General features: G+C 40.9%; 1 protein-coding gene across 2 annotated transcripts in view; it reads right to left on the reverse strand.

Annotated features, from left to right (window-relative positions):
• Positions 1–1,755: 1,755 nt before the first annotated feature.
• gcgrb (glucagon receptor b) overlaps positions 1,756–17,371 on the reverse strand; it is a 59,475-nt gene continuing 43,859 nt past the window's right edge. Inside the window, exons 5-14 of one of the 2 annotated variants that reach the window (XM_037763909.1) lie at positions 15,917–16,005; positions 15,478–15,581; positions 14,726–14,879; positions 12,969–13,128; positions 10,148–10,208; positions 9,845–9,914; positions 6,848–6,936; positions 6,598–6,742; positions 3,867–3,908; positions 1,756–3,511 (exon numbers count right to left, since the gene is read on the reverse strand). In XM_037763909.1, the coding sequence (XP_037619837.1) occupies positions 3,089–3,511; positions 3,867–3,908; positions 6,598–6,742; positions 6,848–6,936; positions 9,845–9,914; positions 10,148–10,208; positions 12,969–13,128; positions 14,726–14,879; positions 15,478–15,581; positions 15,917–16,005 (1,337 nt within the window). In that variant the 3' untranslated portion in view covers positions 1,756–3,088. Of the gene's footprint in view, positions 3,512–3,866; positions 3,909–6,597; positions 6,743–6,847; positions 6,937–9,844; positions 9,915–10,147; positions 10,209–12,968; positions 13,129–14,725; positions 14,880–15,477; positions 15,585–15,916; positions 16,006–17,371 lie in introns of both variants that reach the window. The other variant, XM_037763908.1, reaches the window with a different exon arrangement.

Raw genomic sequence — 17,371 nt, forward strand, 5'->3', positions numbered from 1 at the left:
ATTTGTCTAATTTTTCCGCCAAGGTTGAAACAAGTTTTTCTAGTCAGGAACATTTCTGCCGTTACAGACGCCACAACATGTCAGTTAAGTACAAACATTTTGACTTAATCTACTTTAAGCATTGACAAATATGTCAAAAGTGTGTCAGCTCACTATCAGCAGGAATGACACTAGTGCCTCTCTCTCATATGTCCAATTGACACAATGCACTGACACATTTTTGCTGACAGAATTCAGTTTAATTGGATCCACAGAGACATATGAGACACAACAATTTGGCTCTATATAAAATGTTTTGCTTTCTCTCATGACACTGTTTGCTCTGGGCCCCTTCTGACAATTACAACATTTTAAATAAAAGACAGGTACAATCATGTTTTGTGTCTTTTCTTGAGATAATAATTTTATTCTCATTTTTGAGTCACCTAGACTGCAAGCGAAAGCACATAACAACAACACATCCCTCCACCTGCCCGTCCTCATCTTCATAATACCGCTATTCACTTTGATCAATATTTACAATGTACAGTGCGCTCTCTTACACAAACTGAATATGTTTACTATCCTTGATCAAAAAGATCATCAGGAATCCCTTTGTGAAAATCCTTGTTGGCTCTAGGGTGACTGAAATCGATTATATCAATCCAGCCCATTTTTTAGGTCATTCACAATGTTTAAAAACGCCAATCCTTGCTTTAATTTGCCCATTTTCTAAGGCTGACCTGAATGCTTCGAAGCTTCGACTGTTGCCATGGTAATCGACCTCCAAATAAGTATTAAAATGCTTTTAAAAAAAAAATAAATGCAAAAATAATGTATAAATTCCAAATATCTAATGAAATAAGGAATAATCCCACAACATTATTAATTATTCACATTCAGCAATAATAATTACTAGTTATTCTTAGACGGATATCGCTGTTCGTTGTGTGTAGAGGTGCGCGTGTGCACATTAGTGTGGCAGTGCCCCTGTACTGAAACGGGACCGTGCCGCGAAGCTTCAAATACTTTCCAATATTTCCCACCAAAGCTTCGAAGCCCAAAAAATAGTATTCGGGTGAGCCCTAACATTTTCTTAATCCAAAATTATAAAAGTGGTTCTGTGTGGCACTTTTTGATTTCTGAGTCATTAAATATAAGCCCTGATCTGATCTGCAGAAAAAAAAAACATAAATAAATTAGGGCTGTCAATCGATTAAAATATTTAATAGCCATTAATCGCAAATTAATCGCACATTTTTTATCTACTCAAAATAAACCTTTAAAGGGAGATTTGTCAAGTATTTAATACGCTTATCAACATGGGAGTGGGAAAATGTGCTTGCTTTATGCAGATGTATGTATATATTTATTATTGGAATTCAATTAACAACACAAAACAATGACAAATATTGTCCAGAAACCCTCACAGGTACTGCATTTAGCATAAAAAATATGCTCAAATCATAACATGTCAAACTGCAGCCCAACAGGCAACAACAGCTGTCAGTGTGTCAGTGTGCTGACTTGACTATGACTTGCCCCAAGCTGCATGTGATTATCATAAAGTGGGCATGTCTGTAAAGAGGAGACTCGTGGGTACCCATAGAACCCATTTTCATTCACATATCTTGAGGTCAGAGGTAAATGCCAGTTTTTCCTCGCCAAAATGTAGCACAAGTTTGGAGTGTTATTTAGCCTACTTCGCAACAAGCTAGTATAACATGGTTGGTACCAATGGATACCTTAGGTTTTCTAGTTTCATATGATAGCAGTATCTTCACTCTAGCTTTAAAACTGAGCCCGCTACAACCTCTGAAAGATCGATTGCGTTAATATGTTAAAGAAATTAGTGAGGTTATTATCTCATTAACTTTGACAGCCCTAAAATAAGTATCAGGTTGTTCTTCTGTTGTTAATGCTTTTTTCAACAAACCATATCCTCTCATTATGTTATGAAATGAAAAACCTTTTCGCCACACAAAAGGACTTTTTCCCGTTGTGTACAAAACCACTTCAACCACTTTATGTTTGCCTCCCTTCTACAGAATACTGTATGACTGAAATCATGTGACTGGAGCAGTGTGATGATCTGGAGGTACTTTGGTTCATAACACCAAAAAAATCACATTCGCCAAATTGGTTTGCATCCAATTAATTAAACGTGTGTCAAGTATGAATTTTTACTCCGAGTCTGCATGAAGACAAATCGAGAATTCAAATGAAGTCTCCTCCCTGGATAAATGCAAGTGCTGTGGGCATAATTCTAATTACATATATACACTTAAATATGTTCACCCTTATTTCTCCATTGTTCATATACATTCAGTCAGGAAAGTCTGTTTTATAAAGGCGAAGGGAGGGGTTATTAGACAAAAAGGAGGGAAGGAATGTGCACGAAAGTGTGGATTTGATGCCTTGATGTAAATCGGGATGTATTAGTATTTTCTTGTTTGGCTTTGGTCATTTAAAACCAGAATAACTTAAAGATCATAGTCTCTGTGAAGATCAAAGCATCCGTCTTCGACTGTACTTCAGCACTGTGTGATCGGAGTCCGTGAGTCTATCAGTTCTGCCTTCATCCTGATATGAACGAGACGTCACGGGTCATGCATACTGAAGTTCACATTCAGTTTCATGAAACCCCTCCCACCCCCAAAAAAAAACAAAAAATTTGACACTTTTGAGAGTTTTTTTGTCGGAGAGTACCACAAATGAGCGTCCATTGCTGCAAGCAGACACGCAACACAAGCGCGACTCACAACCACAACAGCAGCAGGCTACAGATGGAAAGATGTGAGCGGGGTCGGCGTCGAAATAGCAGTCCTCCATATGCCCACACACACACAAACACACACATTCACATTCACACTGGCCACCACTAGAGTTTCTTTTTCATTTATTTTATCATTCCTGATGTCTGAAGTCAATACGTTCTTTTTCGCTCAAGGTCCCAAAAGCAATAAATATTAATTTGCAGCTGGGCAGATTCAAACATCCTGATCTGTGTGGGTTACTTCCTCCTTCCCCTCCCACTCTTCTTGCCGTGCGATAAACGCTGATCCGAAACATCGATGAGCACAATCAGTGAGAGTTTTCCGTCACGTCCTCAGACATTTGTCTCCTCTCCTTCCAGAGGGTATGTGCGGCCCTGCATTCTCTCCTCCAGACACACGTCCTCTGTGGCAGTGCTCACATGACTGCTGGCGCCTCGCCGTGGCAGGAAAGAGAACTGCAGGGCGTGTCTGCTCTTGGCGGGCCCGCCTTTCCCCGTCCCATTGCTGTAGGAGACGACCAGTCGGCGGTTCTCCTCAGGTGCGGCGGAGCAGGAGGGGTCTCCGTCAGCTTTGTTGAGGGGCGGCGAATCCCCGCTGGGTTCGCTGCCGTTGTTATCATGGAGATAGGGCAGATTGCCGGTGGCGATGCTGCCGCTCTTGACGTGCGGCGTGTGGCTGTGGGTGTGGCGGTACTCCTCGTCAATGTCCTTGCCCAGCTTCCACCTCTTCCACTTTTTCAGCATCTCCGACTGCACCTGAGGGATGATGGGACGGCAGAGAGGGAGCAGGCAGAGGACAGACACATGAAGATTTGTGATGGAGATTAAATAAGAGCACTTCATTAGATGGACTTGCTCTCTTGCCAAACATTTAAAAGTTTGGCGATTAAGAGATGGATGGTGTTGTATCTGTCCCACTTTGTAGACAAAAGAATACCTGAACAAAGATAGAGCTTTCCGAGACATAATAGGGCCGATAAAGGCTGGCAGCATGAACACTGATGATGAAAAATGTCTAATGTATCGTATCTAAAAAGGGAAAGGAAGGAACTGCAGTAGTGGCAGAGATTAAATTAAGGTGGTGCTTGACATGAAAGCACATCTGTCTCACCTCTTTGTTGACGAAGCAGTAAAGAATGGCAACCAGCAGGCCCTGAAACAGAAGGTTTTCAACCATGTCAGATACTGCAAAACTGATGTTGCACAGTTTTTACTGGGCACAGCTCTATGTATTTTATCTTATTGTCTAAAAGTACCCTGATATCACTTATGCCCCGACCGTGCCTCCTAGATTATTATGTTCCCTTGCAACTAAACTGCATTCTCAATTATGTTTTGAGGGAAACGTATTTTCTCCTGGATTACGGTCGCAGTTTTGAACTGTTTTAAATACATGGCTAACGTTGTAAATTGAAACAAAACAAAACAAAAAATGCGACAAAACTACTTTGTTAGGTTTAGTAAAAAACATCATGGTTTGGCTTAAAGCTTCAGTAGGCAGAATATTTTTGGCATCATTGGGCAAAATTCCATAATAACCTTTCAGCATATTGTAATTCAAGTGTTCTGAGAGAAAACTAGACTCCAGCACCTCCTCATGGCTCTGTTTTCAGGCTTTAAAAAATCTAGCCTGTGATGGGAGACTTTGGCCAATCACAGGTCATTTCAGAGAGAGAGCGTTCCTATTGGCTGTGCTCTGGCTGGTGGGCGGTGCTTGGTATTTCCTCAACTTATCTCAACATAGCTGCCGGGTCACAGACTTTCTCATTTTACAGATAAGCAGCACACTACAAGATGTTTCTGAAAACATTTGAGGTGAGAAAAAGGCATTACAGTAACAGGATATTGATTCATATTTGATCAGCGCTGCCTAGTGTGACCGTTTGATCGGAGTTATCGAGTGATTGACAGCTGCTCAGAAACGGCAGGCTCCAGATCGGCTCTGATTGGTTGTTTTCCTCTGGTCTGTGAAATCTTACAGATGCCATTACGAGCACCAGAGGACACAGAGGCACATGAATTTTTTTCAGATTATCTGTCTCATGCACTAATGTCAGGAAGTAGTGACCATTTTATAAAAATAACTTTTTTTTAATCATTTTTGCTCCATTTCTACCCACTACTGCTTTAACGTTGTAGATTGAAACAAAACAAAACAAAAAACGCAACAAAACTACTGGGTTAGGTTTAATAAAAAACATCATAGTTTGGCTTAAAATGAAACAAACAGCGTTCACCGGGCGGAAAGTCCTGTGTTTGCTTGACTCATTCATCAGCCTTCCCGCCCGCCCTTTCGAGGACTTTATCGCTTGTTATACTTGTTATTACACCACATAACTTTCATGAAAGGTCGCTCAATATACTGTCACCTGCTCTGCGCATCGCTTGTTGTACTATGTCACAATCTGCGGCACGAATTTCTGATACATTGAAGACAAATGTAATTCGCCAAAAAATACATTTCCCCACAAACGTAACTGAGAATTTAACAACAATGACAATTTTTAGTAGTAGCTACTTTGTAATATAAATGTAGTTGCTTGTTTAGGTCTACAACTGATCTACAGGTGGTGATAACGCCTCCAGCTATGCGCCAACAAAGCCAAGGAAGAAGAAGACTGAAAGCAAGTAAACATGGATGTAAACAATACATTTTTTTCGAAAGAATTGCCTTTGCAGGTGTTTTATAAGAAAGAAGAACAGCATCTTTGTTAGACCTCAAAGATACACACAATGCATTTTGGTGAGTGACACTGGACGTAAACAGAAACTTTGTTTGTGTACAAGAAAAACTCCACAGGGCCCCTTTAAATATTAATACTTTTCATCAATTATTCATCCATTTGTACAGTGGTTTACTCCAGGTCCGTGTATTACTCGTTCTCAATTCAAAAGTGCTGAAACATTTTGCATAGGAAAAATATGAAATGGATAAAATACATTTTAACTAGGGCTGTCAAAGTTAACCCGATAATAACGCATTAACGCAAAATTGTTTTAACGCCACTAATTTCCTTAACGCATTAACAAAATCGGTCTTTTGGAGGTTGTAACAGGCTCAGTTTTAAAGCTAGACTGAAGATACTGGTATCATATGAAAGTAGAAAACATAAGGAATCAGTTGGCAACCATGTCATACTAGCTTGTCGTTAAGAAGGCTAAATAACGCTCTAAATTTTGGCAAGGAAAAACTGTCATGGCAATTTTTAGTGTGTGTCACACTGACGGCTGTTGTTGCCTGTTGGGCTGCAGTTTGCCATGTTATGATTTGAGCATATTTTTTATGCTAAATGCAGTACCTGTGAGGGTTTCTGGACAATATCTGTCATTGTTTTAGATACTTGACAAATCTCCTTTTAAAGAACATTTTGATCAGATAAAAAATGTGCGATTAATTTGCGATTAATCGTAATTAATCATGGACAATCATGTCATTAATTTGCGTAATTTTGTCATGGGTTTCATACACTTCCTGTAATGAAACATTTAACGACAAAAATCCTATCAGATGGGGGACCCTGGGACAAAATCTTATCAAATGGGGGTCATTGGTCTAATTCGTGTGAGTTTGGCGGTCCTTGATGTGAAAAAATTTGGGAACCACTCAAAATCTATCTTACTCTTGCTGGTTTCTCCAATGTTGCCTACCCCAGCTTTAATGTAGAATATTTATTCTAGGTTTATCAGAAAGAAATACTCAGTATTAGAGTAAAAATGCATTTAAAGAAACAACAAAAGGTTTATAATGAACTTATATGTCTTATAGAAAAAAACACAAAGAGAGAAAACAAAAATATTTGAGGTTGTACGTGTGAATAAGTGAGACGAAGTTGAGCTCTGACCTGGAAAGAGTTGAACAGCAGGTCACAGAAGAGGCGAATGAGGCGCAGCATGGAGCCTTTAGGGACGGACTCGTCGATGACGAAGGTGAAGAGGATGGCGTGAATCCCGAGCAGAGGAATGAGAGTCAGGGTGGATTTGGCTAATCTGGACCAGAGGAGGGAAATGAGATTATATCACAAGACACCAGAAAGGTTAGCCACCACCACCATCATTTACGACCTTCAGAGTCAAGATTCAGGTGAAACTCACCTGAACTTGTAGTCAGTGTATCTCATCTGATGAGCTCTGAGTTTAGACATCAGGATTTTGATAATTCGTATGAATATGAAGAAGTTAATCTGAAAAAAGAAGAGAGTTAAATGATGCAAAATATCTTCAGTAGAGGTATAGATGACATAATAAGAGAGAACAAAAAACGTCTCCAGTCTTTTTCGTGCACTGAAGGATTTGAACTGGCTACACACACACACACACACACACATGCACGCACGCATACACACAAACGCACACACACATTGTGATCTAGTGCAGACCCTCTCCAATGACAGAGCGCATTAATTATTACAGCACTCAAGTTATTAACGCTCCAAATTTGGTAACGTGTGTACGTTGTCTTAACAGACGAGTTTGTGTGAATGTGTGTGTTTGAGTGCACAGAAACACAGTTGGTGTGAATCTGTGTGTGTGTGTGTGTGCGTGTGAACAATCGTTGAACTGCAGGGTTGTGTTTGGTGCTGGAGGATGACATATGACGTTACCCACCCGTACGGCAACTATTCCAGAGATTACGATAAAGAGAATTTTTCCAGAGAGCACAAACTGTGTGACCTACACAATCCAGGAAACATACGGGTTTCTGAATATTTCAGTGTGTGTGTGTGTGTGTGTGTGTGTGTGTGTGTGCACACGTACGCCTTTGCATGAGGTCACAAAGGTTGCTACTGTTACGCTTAATGTGCACTTGTGCTCATAAGTGTGTCCATCCATAATGTTGTTTGTCTCTATGGGAACAAGAGGCAGGAAACACACAAGAGGAATTCCACGACTTATTTCTGTGTGTGTGTGTGTGTGTGTGTGTGTGTGTGTGTGTGTGTGTGCGTGTGTGTGCGTGTGTGTGTGTGTGTGTGAGAGAGTGTGTGTGTGTGTGTGTGTGTGTGTGTGTTGGTGGGTAGGGGTGTGTAGATCAATGTGCATGAAAACCAAAGAGACTATATAAACGATAGTCTACATGCGTTAAAGCTGAAGTAGGCGAGATTGGAGCAAATATGATTAAAAAAAGTTATTTTTATAAAACGGTTGCTATATCGTGACAGTAGTACATGAAGCAGGTAATCTGAAAAAAATCATGTGCCTTTGTGTCCTCCGGTGCTCCTAACGGCATCTGCAAGATTTCACAGACCGGAGGAAAACAAGCAGTAAGAGCTGATCTCAGGTACGCTGTCCAGCTGCCTTCTATGAGAGCCGGCTGTCAATCAGTCGTGAACTCCGACTAAACGGTCAAACTAGGCAGCGCTGATCAAATATGAATCAATATTCTGTTACTGTAACGCCTATTTCTCTCCTCAAATGTTTTAAAAAACATCTTGTAGTGTACTGTTTAGCTGTAAAATAAGAAAGTTTGTGACGCAGACGCCATTGTGAAATCTGTGGAAGGAAAGCCAAGTTCCGGTCACATGACCGGAGCACAGCCAATAGGAACGCTCTCTCTCTGAAATGACCTGTGATTGGTCAAAGTCTCCCGTTACGGGCTAGATATCAGGCATAGTTATTGACTCAAATAAAAAACATATGCAAAAAAGATTATCCATATTGAAATAAATGTTTCACAAAAAAAGAGTACATACTCCCAACCACGTTTTTTCTGCTTTATTCATAAATGAATCAGTGGCCTTATTCAAGACCAGTTCGGTTAACTGCCAGTTATGTTTTTATTATTGTGGTGGACTAAAAGTGTGAGTAATTTATTGCTATATTAGTGCATATAGTGCACTGCAGTGAGAGCATGAAAAAGAGTCATGTCACACTCCGTCTCCCCCAGGAGATCTAAAATTAGTCCAAACACTTGACTGAACATCTGGCCGATTTTATTTATTTTTTACTTCATAAAATCATAGTTAGAAGCAACGCCTGACTACACAGAGTGGCGTTCTGTCCACATAATCTTAAGTAGTCAGTGAGGAGAGATCATAATGTTACTGAAGTACGAGACTGAATGCTGGGAAATTAAGTGTAATTATTAGTAGGCTTGCCGCGGTAGTCAGTGTTACCGGTGTTACACAGTGGTCGGGCACACACCGATTACATTACATACCCACTATCGGTTTGCTCCGTACGTAGTCTCAGCACAGAGTAACAGTAACATATTTCACACACACGGGACGAGAGAGAGTTGACAGACAAGACGATGGCGGAGGATTTGGTGTCAAAACGAAAAGCAAAAGCGCCTATTTCGCAATATTTCGGTGTGTGCAACGGAGCAGCGCAGGGTGGAAACCTGCAGCCCCGCAGCGAAAGCTCTACCGGAGAGGCCAGACACACAGTCATCCGATGTTAAAGATCAAAGTAAGCGCTGTACAGATATTGACCGTCATCTTTGCGTGTAAAATGTCCGGTGTAATCGGTAACACCGGTGTTATCACAAGTTTTTTCACCGGTGGGAAAATTTCCTCACAGTCACATCCCTAATTATTAGGTGAGTCAATGTTTTATGATGAATGTTCCTCCACTAATTGGAAGACCGGGAGTTCGATCCCCAGCTCCTCCAGTCTGCATATGGAAGTGTCCTTGGGCAAGATACTGAACCCCCAATTGCTCCCGAAGACTGAGCCAATGGTGTGTGAGTGTGTGTGAATGAGCATTAGATTATCTCCACCTTGTATGGCAGCCTCTACCATCAGTGTGTGTGAATGGGTGAATGTTTTCATGGTAGTGTAAAGCGTTTTGAGTGGTCGGTAGACTAGAAAGGCGCTGCATAAATACGAGTCCAAGTCCATCTGCTCCATCTACATACTTTCCAAAAAGCACACACGCACCCAAACACAAGCATTTGGTACCTTTCAGTATCTCTATTCACAGCAACATCTGCCAAGACACAGTTGGTGAATGTCTGCCGCTGTGTGTGTGTGTGTGTGTGTGTGTGTGTGTGCGCACACTCTGGACTTGAATTTCCTTCATCACAGTTTTCAATTGTAAACTGCCAGACAGAGAATATGAGGGTATGAGACAAACAGACAAATGTAGTCTTACCAGATAAGCAAACAGTATAGGAGAACGAATGATCCACCAATATCCCATGTTAATATTCCTCTCCCAGCACCTGCACACACACACACACACACACACACACACACACAGACACACACACACACACAAACACATTTTGCATGGTAAGTTATTGCTGTTATCATACCGTATCCAAAGAGTAATCACACATTCATAAACTATAGTATGAATTCTCAAAGGTCGCAGATAAAAGATGTTACATCTCAACCGCCTTTCATTTGATGTGACAACATTATTAAGAAAATGTTATTATGAAAAGCAACTCACTCATCGTTCTCGTACAGATATTTCACTGTGATCCACGGCAACACGAATATGAGTGGTGCACCTGGGAATGACAGAGAGGTCATATGTGAAAGCAAACAGAGTAAAACTTTGTAAGACATAAGGTTGTTGAGATTGTCGTCATTTTACCAGCTTAGTGATGACGTCAGTGCTCCTGGTAGATCATTCACCCCAAAGCTTCATTATTACTTTTTGTACACAAAACTAATATGTTTAACAAATTATAGTTTGTTCTATATTTATTATTTAATCCACTTATCATGCTGACATAATTGTATTGTATTATTTCACATTATTTATGATGATGAGTTTAAAATCTCATTATCTCAGGACAAATATTTCTATTCTCCTCTTGCACGAGGATGACTTTAAAAGGTCTCTCAATATGACTGGCTGTGTAAAGCAAAATCGAATCTGTTCATGAACCCGGTCTCTTCTTCGGACATCATCTGTTCTGTCAGCTACAATGACTCATTAAAGATAACTATATGATTCAATTATCTCAGAATAGCAAGAGGAAAACTTAATAAAAACAGTCATTATTTATTTAGAGATAATAAGAACATTAAGTTGAAGTTTTCAAGAAAACAGGTCTTAAATGATTAACCAAAGCTGCTCTGGGCTTATGAATGTGTTTTTTATAATGTGTCCTGTGGATCTTTGAAATAATATATTATTAAAATCAGTAGGCGGTAGATTAAGAAACTATTTACATGTATTAGAAACCCCACAGTCTTCACTTTAAAGGGGAATTCCACCAATTTTACACATCAAAGTGTGTTTATAGCTCACTACTGTGAAGTGAAAAAAAAAAGCCGTTTATGGCTCCAGAGGGAGCTGTGGGAGATCTGATAACGTGATGTCACTTGAGTCAGCACCGGTCGGGTCTGAAGACTACAAGCAGAGGTCTTTGAGCATGCAGCCATAAATGAGCACCCAAAATATTATGCAGTTTGGTGCAGCAGTACGCAAAATTAGCCGTGGATAGACACAGAGATGCACACACACACACACACACACACGGCCAATCTCATTATCTCCTGTCGGAGATAATCAGTTTGTACTGCATACCGCCTACTAAATGAACGATTAAGTATGATTTTACCAGCAGACTGTTCACACTGAAGCAAGACGTATCACGGCCGGGCCGTTCTCAAAGCACCTCGCCAGCGACGCCGTCACATCTCCAAACACTAGGGCTGTGTATTGGCAAGAATCTGCCGATATGATATGTAACATGATACAGGGGTAACGATTCAATGTATTGCGATATATTGCGATATCTAATTTTAGGAAAACTGGTATAAAGACACACCATATGTATAAAAAAAAATCACTATGTGAAATGGTCTACCATGGGGACAAACATCATTACACATGAATACAATTGGACTCATTGGATCCACAAGAGTCTCAGCTTTACAATACCCGAATGTATGCAATACAAAGACTGTTTAATGACCCCAGTATACAGAACTATTCAAATACACCATTTTTAGTATAGGCGAAAATAACACATTTATACTGCATTCAAAAAACAGCATATTTTTTGCCCCAAACTGCATGTAATTATCATAAAGTGGACATGTCTTTTAAGGGGAGACTCGTGGGTACCATAGAACCCATTTTCATTCACATATCTTGAGGTCGGAGGTCAAGGGACCCCTTTGAAAATGGCCATGCCAGGTTTTAGCCTAACTTTGGAGCGTCATTTAGACTTCCTTGTAACTGTATAATGTAATGTATTCCCTAGGTTTTCTAGTTTCATATGATGCCAGTAACTTCACTCTAGCTTTAAAACTGACCCTGCTACAACCTCTGAAAGACAGAATAGCGGTTGGGTCGGCTGGTGGGCCAGCAAGTTTTTTAAGAGGTTAATTACAAATCGATACAGCTTTTTGGAGAATCGATACGGTATCGCAAAACAAAATATTGCGATACTCATATGTATCGATATTTTCTGACACCCTAAATTTCCAAACAGGTGTAATTTTGATCACATATTGGGAATCTGAATGGTTATTTTCTCGCCTGAAAATATCTTAAAACTTAATGAAGTGAAGTGGGGCAGTTGACAATGTCCAGTAAGCTCACGCTGCATAATGTACTTATGGGCATTTCTTGCGTACACTAAATCCACATACTATGCAGTATGAATGCACTACATTCTCAATTTTACATCATACTTGGTATGAATAGTATGTTAGTATGTGATTTTGAACACAGACGATATCTCTGATACTGCTACATCGATTTTTTAAAATGTTTTATAATGTAAGTTAATAATAAATCTGCCACTATCTCTCACCCATCTCTGCTTGTCCCTCTATACACAATAGTCTGTGTGTTTGCTTGTGTACTCACCTGGTGTTGTCATTCCAGAGACTGTCATACCACACCTGTCCTCTAGATGCCCTCTGTGATTGTTATCACTATCACTGACTCATCCTGAGAACGGTCACCTGTCCTCTACATGCCCTCTGTGATTGTTATCACTATCACTGACTCACCCTGAGAACGGTCACCTGTGCACACAGCTGCTCTGTATTTGCTTATTAGTCTATTAACCTGTTAACCATTCCTGTACCTGACTGACTTCCTGTTGCTGATGACTGTTCCTGTTAACTACTGCCTGACAGAGTCTGTTTGCTACAACTGATCTATCTGAACACTTTGGGTCGTAATCCTGTTGACTCTTCTCACTAAACTGACCAATATTTGTCTACCAGAAAAGAACAGAAACACATCTTCTGTAATAAGCGGAGCATCGTTAGTATGACTGTGTAACAGTTGTGGTCCTTACCCCAGCCAATGGCCAGATAAATGTAGAAGTACTTCCTCTCGCTGAACACGGTGATGACCAGCAGGCTGTGCAGGTAGATGCCCTCCACCAACAGCCAATAGTTGTTGGCCATCACGCTGTACTGCATCATCACCAAGGCGCCTCGACACCACGTAACAGCCTGACACACGACACAGAACAGGGGCGGTGGGGACACGAACAATAAGTCAAGGTGACACGTTTTCTGATAGTACAAAAGTAGAAAATGTCACTTTAAATCAGAGCTCTGAGGGGGCCACGGCTGACAAATATTCTGCTTCAGTTCCGTTGCATTAACTCTGAGTCAGACTGCAGCACAATGCGATGCTCAACTGTTGGCTTACGACAGCGGTTCAGCGTTCAGAGGACAAGGAGTGCTGTCCTTCACATGAATTGTTTGATTCTGGCATCCACATATAGTTTCCTCTCTTTTCCGCTCACAATCCTCCACAGCAATTAAAGTTACAACATAACCGTGAATGCATTTCCAATGTCTCTTGCACTCGGCAAAAAAAGCAGCAAATCACATTTACAGGACATTTTTAGTTGCCTATTGCTTAAACTTACTGTGGACTGATGCAGACACAATGCCATTTGTACCATTTTATATGACATATACTGTATTGTATATCCCGCTGATGCAAATGTAGAGCTACTCAGCAAGAAAGGAGCAAAGTCAAGAAATCAGAATGTGTAGGGATTTCTTGATTTTCTCTCCCTCCCTCCCTGATATCAACAATTTCTGTTTCACAAGTTCAAATGTCTTCTTTATGAACACATATGGGACATTTCAAGTAGGGCTGTGTATTGGCAAGAATCTGGCGATACGATACACATCATAATACTGGTGTAATGATTCAATATATTGCAATACTGTAAACAAGGCGATATATTGGGATTTCTTTTTTGGTTTAACTTTAGGAAAACTGTCATAGTATAAAAACAAACCAGAAATAAACCATTTTAAAATAAGCAGGAATAACACATTTATACTGCCCCAAACTGCATGTGATTATCATAAAGTGGGCATGTCTGTAAAGGGGAGACTCGTGGGTACCCATAGAACCCATTTCCATTCACATATCTTGAGGTCAGAGGCCAAGGGACCCCTTTGAATATCGCCATGCCAAAATGTATTGTAACTTTGAAGCGTTATTTAGCCTGCTTAGCAACAAGCCAAGCCAAGAGTCAAGTACCTTCACTCTAGCTTTAAAACTGAGCCCGCAACAACCTCCGAAAGATCCAATAGCGTCCGAGCTCGACGACGGGCTGTCAGATTTTTAAGAGGTTAAGGTTAGGAGAATCAATACAGTATTGCACAACTAATTGAAGATATATTTCTGGAAAATGACACTTGGTCCAAAACATGAATTACTGGTAGAGGGGCTCAGCAGATAATATAATAATAGCTCCTTCTCCTTACCAGCAGCATATGAAGTTTTATGTGTGATAGCTGTAGAAGATTAAACACTATACTGAATTGCTGAGATGTCCCAAAAAAGGTGGAACTTCTGCCATAAAAAAAATACAGATACTCAAGAAATATGGCGTAGCCTCTGAATGTGGCGCAACCCTGTGTCTCATTATTATTACTGTTCTTTTCATTATGCACTATTTTGCATTAATGTTTCATTTACAGTGTTAATGCACTAGTGTGATGTGATATTTCTCTCATGCTAAATAGCTGCACATGAACACATTTCCTAGCAGATAAGCTGGCGTGGTGTGTTTGCTCTGACCGGTATGTTGATCCAGGCTTGCTGGTTGTCGCTGCTGCTCCGGGGGTCCAGTGTGAGGGTCAGCAGGGCGTCTTTGACCAGGATGGACACGGCTCTCAGGATGAAGGAGGCAAACAGGTTCATGTGGATGTTGTTCCTCATACAGTGGAGCTTCCTGGTGCACAGGTGACAGTTTGTGTGTGTGTGTGACAGCTTTTGACTTTGATATGTTGTATTTGTTCCTTTTTGATTCTCTCCTTCCCTTCCTTGTTTTCCCCTCCTTTTTTTCCTGGCTTTGTTTCCTTCCTTGGTTTCCTCCTTTATCACACTCTTTTTATTCATCATTCATTCATTCTTGCTTCTTTTTCTCTTCCTTTGTTCTTATTTATCTCTCTCCCACCCCCTTCCTTCTTCTCTTTTTCCTATCTTTATTCCTTTCCTTCCCTCCTTCTTTACTTTGTTCCCTATTTCTTTTTTCCATCGTTCTTCCCTTCATATATTCTCTTTCTTCTATCCATTTCCTCACTCTTCCTTCCTTCCCTACTTGTATTATCTTTTTATCACTTAATTTCTCCCTTCTTTCCCTCTGTCATTCCCTTCTTTCTTCCGACCGCACTTTTTTCTTTCCTTGGTTACCTCTTTCCTTTTTCTCATCGTCCTTCAACCCCCCTTGTTGATTCATTCCTTTCCTTTTCTTTCCATTCCTCTACCTATTTCCTCCTCCTCCTCCTCCTCCTCCTCCCTCCCCTGTTTGCTGCTCGCACATGTTGTACCTGAAGGTGATGAGGATTCCCAGGGCCAGCAGCAGAGCTCCCAGGGAGAGCGAGTAGCCCACCGTATACATGATCCGTAACTGACTGAGGATGCGGCCGTACTGCTGCTGCAGAACCAACAGGAGAGACAGAGTCAGTTACTTGCATGCATTGCCTTTATACACACCCACACACACACACACACACACACACACACACACACACACACACACGGTGTAGATTCAATTTGGCACTAAATATGTAAAAAGGGTCCTAAAGAGTATTTGAACAGATGGGAGGATTTTCACACGCTCTTGTCAAGTTAAAGTGTCAAGACAGTCACAGTCACAATATCGTCTAACCATCTGCCACGCCAAGCAGCTTCACACATGGTAACTGTTACCTCACACACACACACACACACATGCACACAAACACACTGTACTGTATACACACACACCTCACCAGGGTCGTCCTCACACTCGCTGGTATTCTTTGGCGCCCATTGACCCTCTTCATTGCAGATTCTGTAGACCAGACCCTGCTGAACTGTTCACACAGAGACTCACGTTATGAGATTTCGCATTAGGATGGCAAGTGTACCTCCCACTGTTCAGAAGTCGCTCACACAATCATTTGTTTGTAGGAAAATAAATATTTAGTGACATTATTTTATCTGAAACAAACAGAAATTGATGATCATTAAAGTTCATTCTTGACGTTGGAAACGATAGTTCAAAATTCTTTAATTAATCTGCAGATTATTGTCTTTATTAATTGCTTAACGGTCCAGTGTGTAGGATTTGGCGGTATCTAGTGGTGAGGTTGCAGATTACAACTTCTCCCATGTGCCAAGCGTGTAGGATTGCTACAGTGGCCGATGTGAAAACGTGAATGGCCCTCTCTAGAGCCAGTTGTCGTAAGAGAGGAAGAGGTGGTTTGGCTCTCTACACTTCCTGTAGAAGACAGATAGAAGAACAGAGAGAAACCCAAACCCCCAGGAAGAGCGCCGGTCGTTGAACCCAATTTTCGTAGAGGCCAAATGGTGGTATTACAACTTCCGTGTCTGTCACATGATGCCATTGGGCCCAAAAATACTTTTTCCCATAGACTTACATTGGGAAAGAGACGTCTGTAACTTGTCGGATATTTAAATCAACTTCCCAGTACGAACACTCTAATAGTCCTTATTTAAATCATTAGGTCCTAAAAGTTGTAAAACGCATTAATAGCCGAATCCGGAGTTATTTCTCTTCCTCAGTTCATATGAATGAGCGCTAGACAGCGCCTGCTCCCTGGGCCAAATGGATGTGGAAGATCTGGGTACTTTTCCATTTGGAAGTCGAGCCATTTTGGCATCATGCGCCACTGAGCAACTTTCATAGGAATGAACGGGGCCCCGCCTCCAACGCTGTATCCAGTTCCCTTGATACAACCATGGAGAAACCTGCCAGGCTGCTAGTCTAGTTCAGTGTCTCCAAACCACCTGGAAGAAACCTGAACATGAAAATAACTAATTCTACATGTAACATGTAACTATCTGAGACACAAGCCAGTGCACACCAAAGGAAAATGTCCCAGAAAGCTCCCCAGGATAGGTGAGCTGCTCCTGGAGACACAGTAGCCGTGTTTCCATTCAAATGTCAAGCGAATTTTAACCGAACTTTTGAAATGTTGCAAAAAACACAGTTTCTATCAAGCTTTCATCACAGCTTTTCTAAAGCCATATTTAAAAATGAGAATAAAACTATGTAAATAGAAACACGGATTGTGTGAAGTTTTGACACCACTCTTAGGTGGATAGTAGAGTGATAGCTGACTCATATGTGGCCTTCACACACAATTACTACCTCATCCACTCTTTGCAACAACTGTACACGCTATTCAGTACGGCATTCAACAGATTGCAGATTTC

Source organism: Sebastes umbrosus, chromosome 3, assembly GCF_015220745.1.
Source record: "Sebastes umbrosus isolate fSebUmb1 chromosome 3, fSebUmb1.pri, whole genome shotgun sequence".
In the NCBI taxonomy this organism is placed as follows: Eukaryota; Metazoa; Chordata; class Actinopteri; order Perciformes; family Sebastidae; genus Sebastes; species Sebastes umbrosus.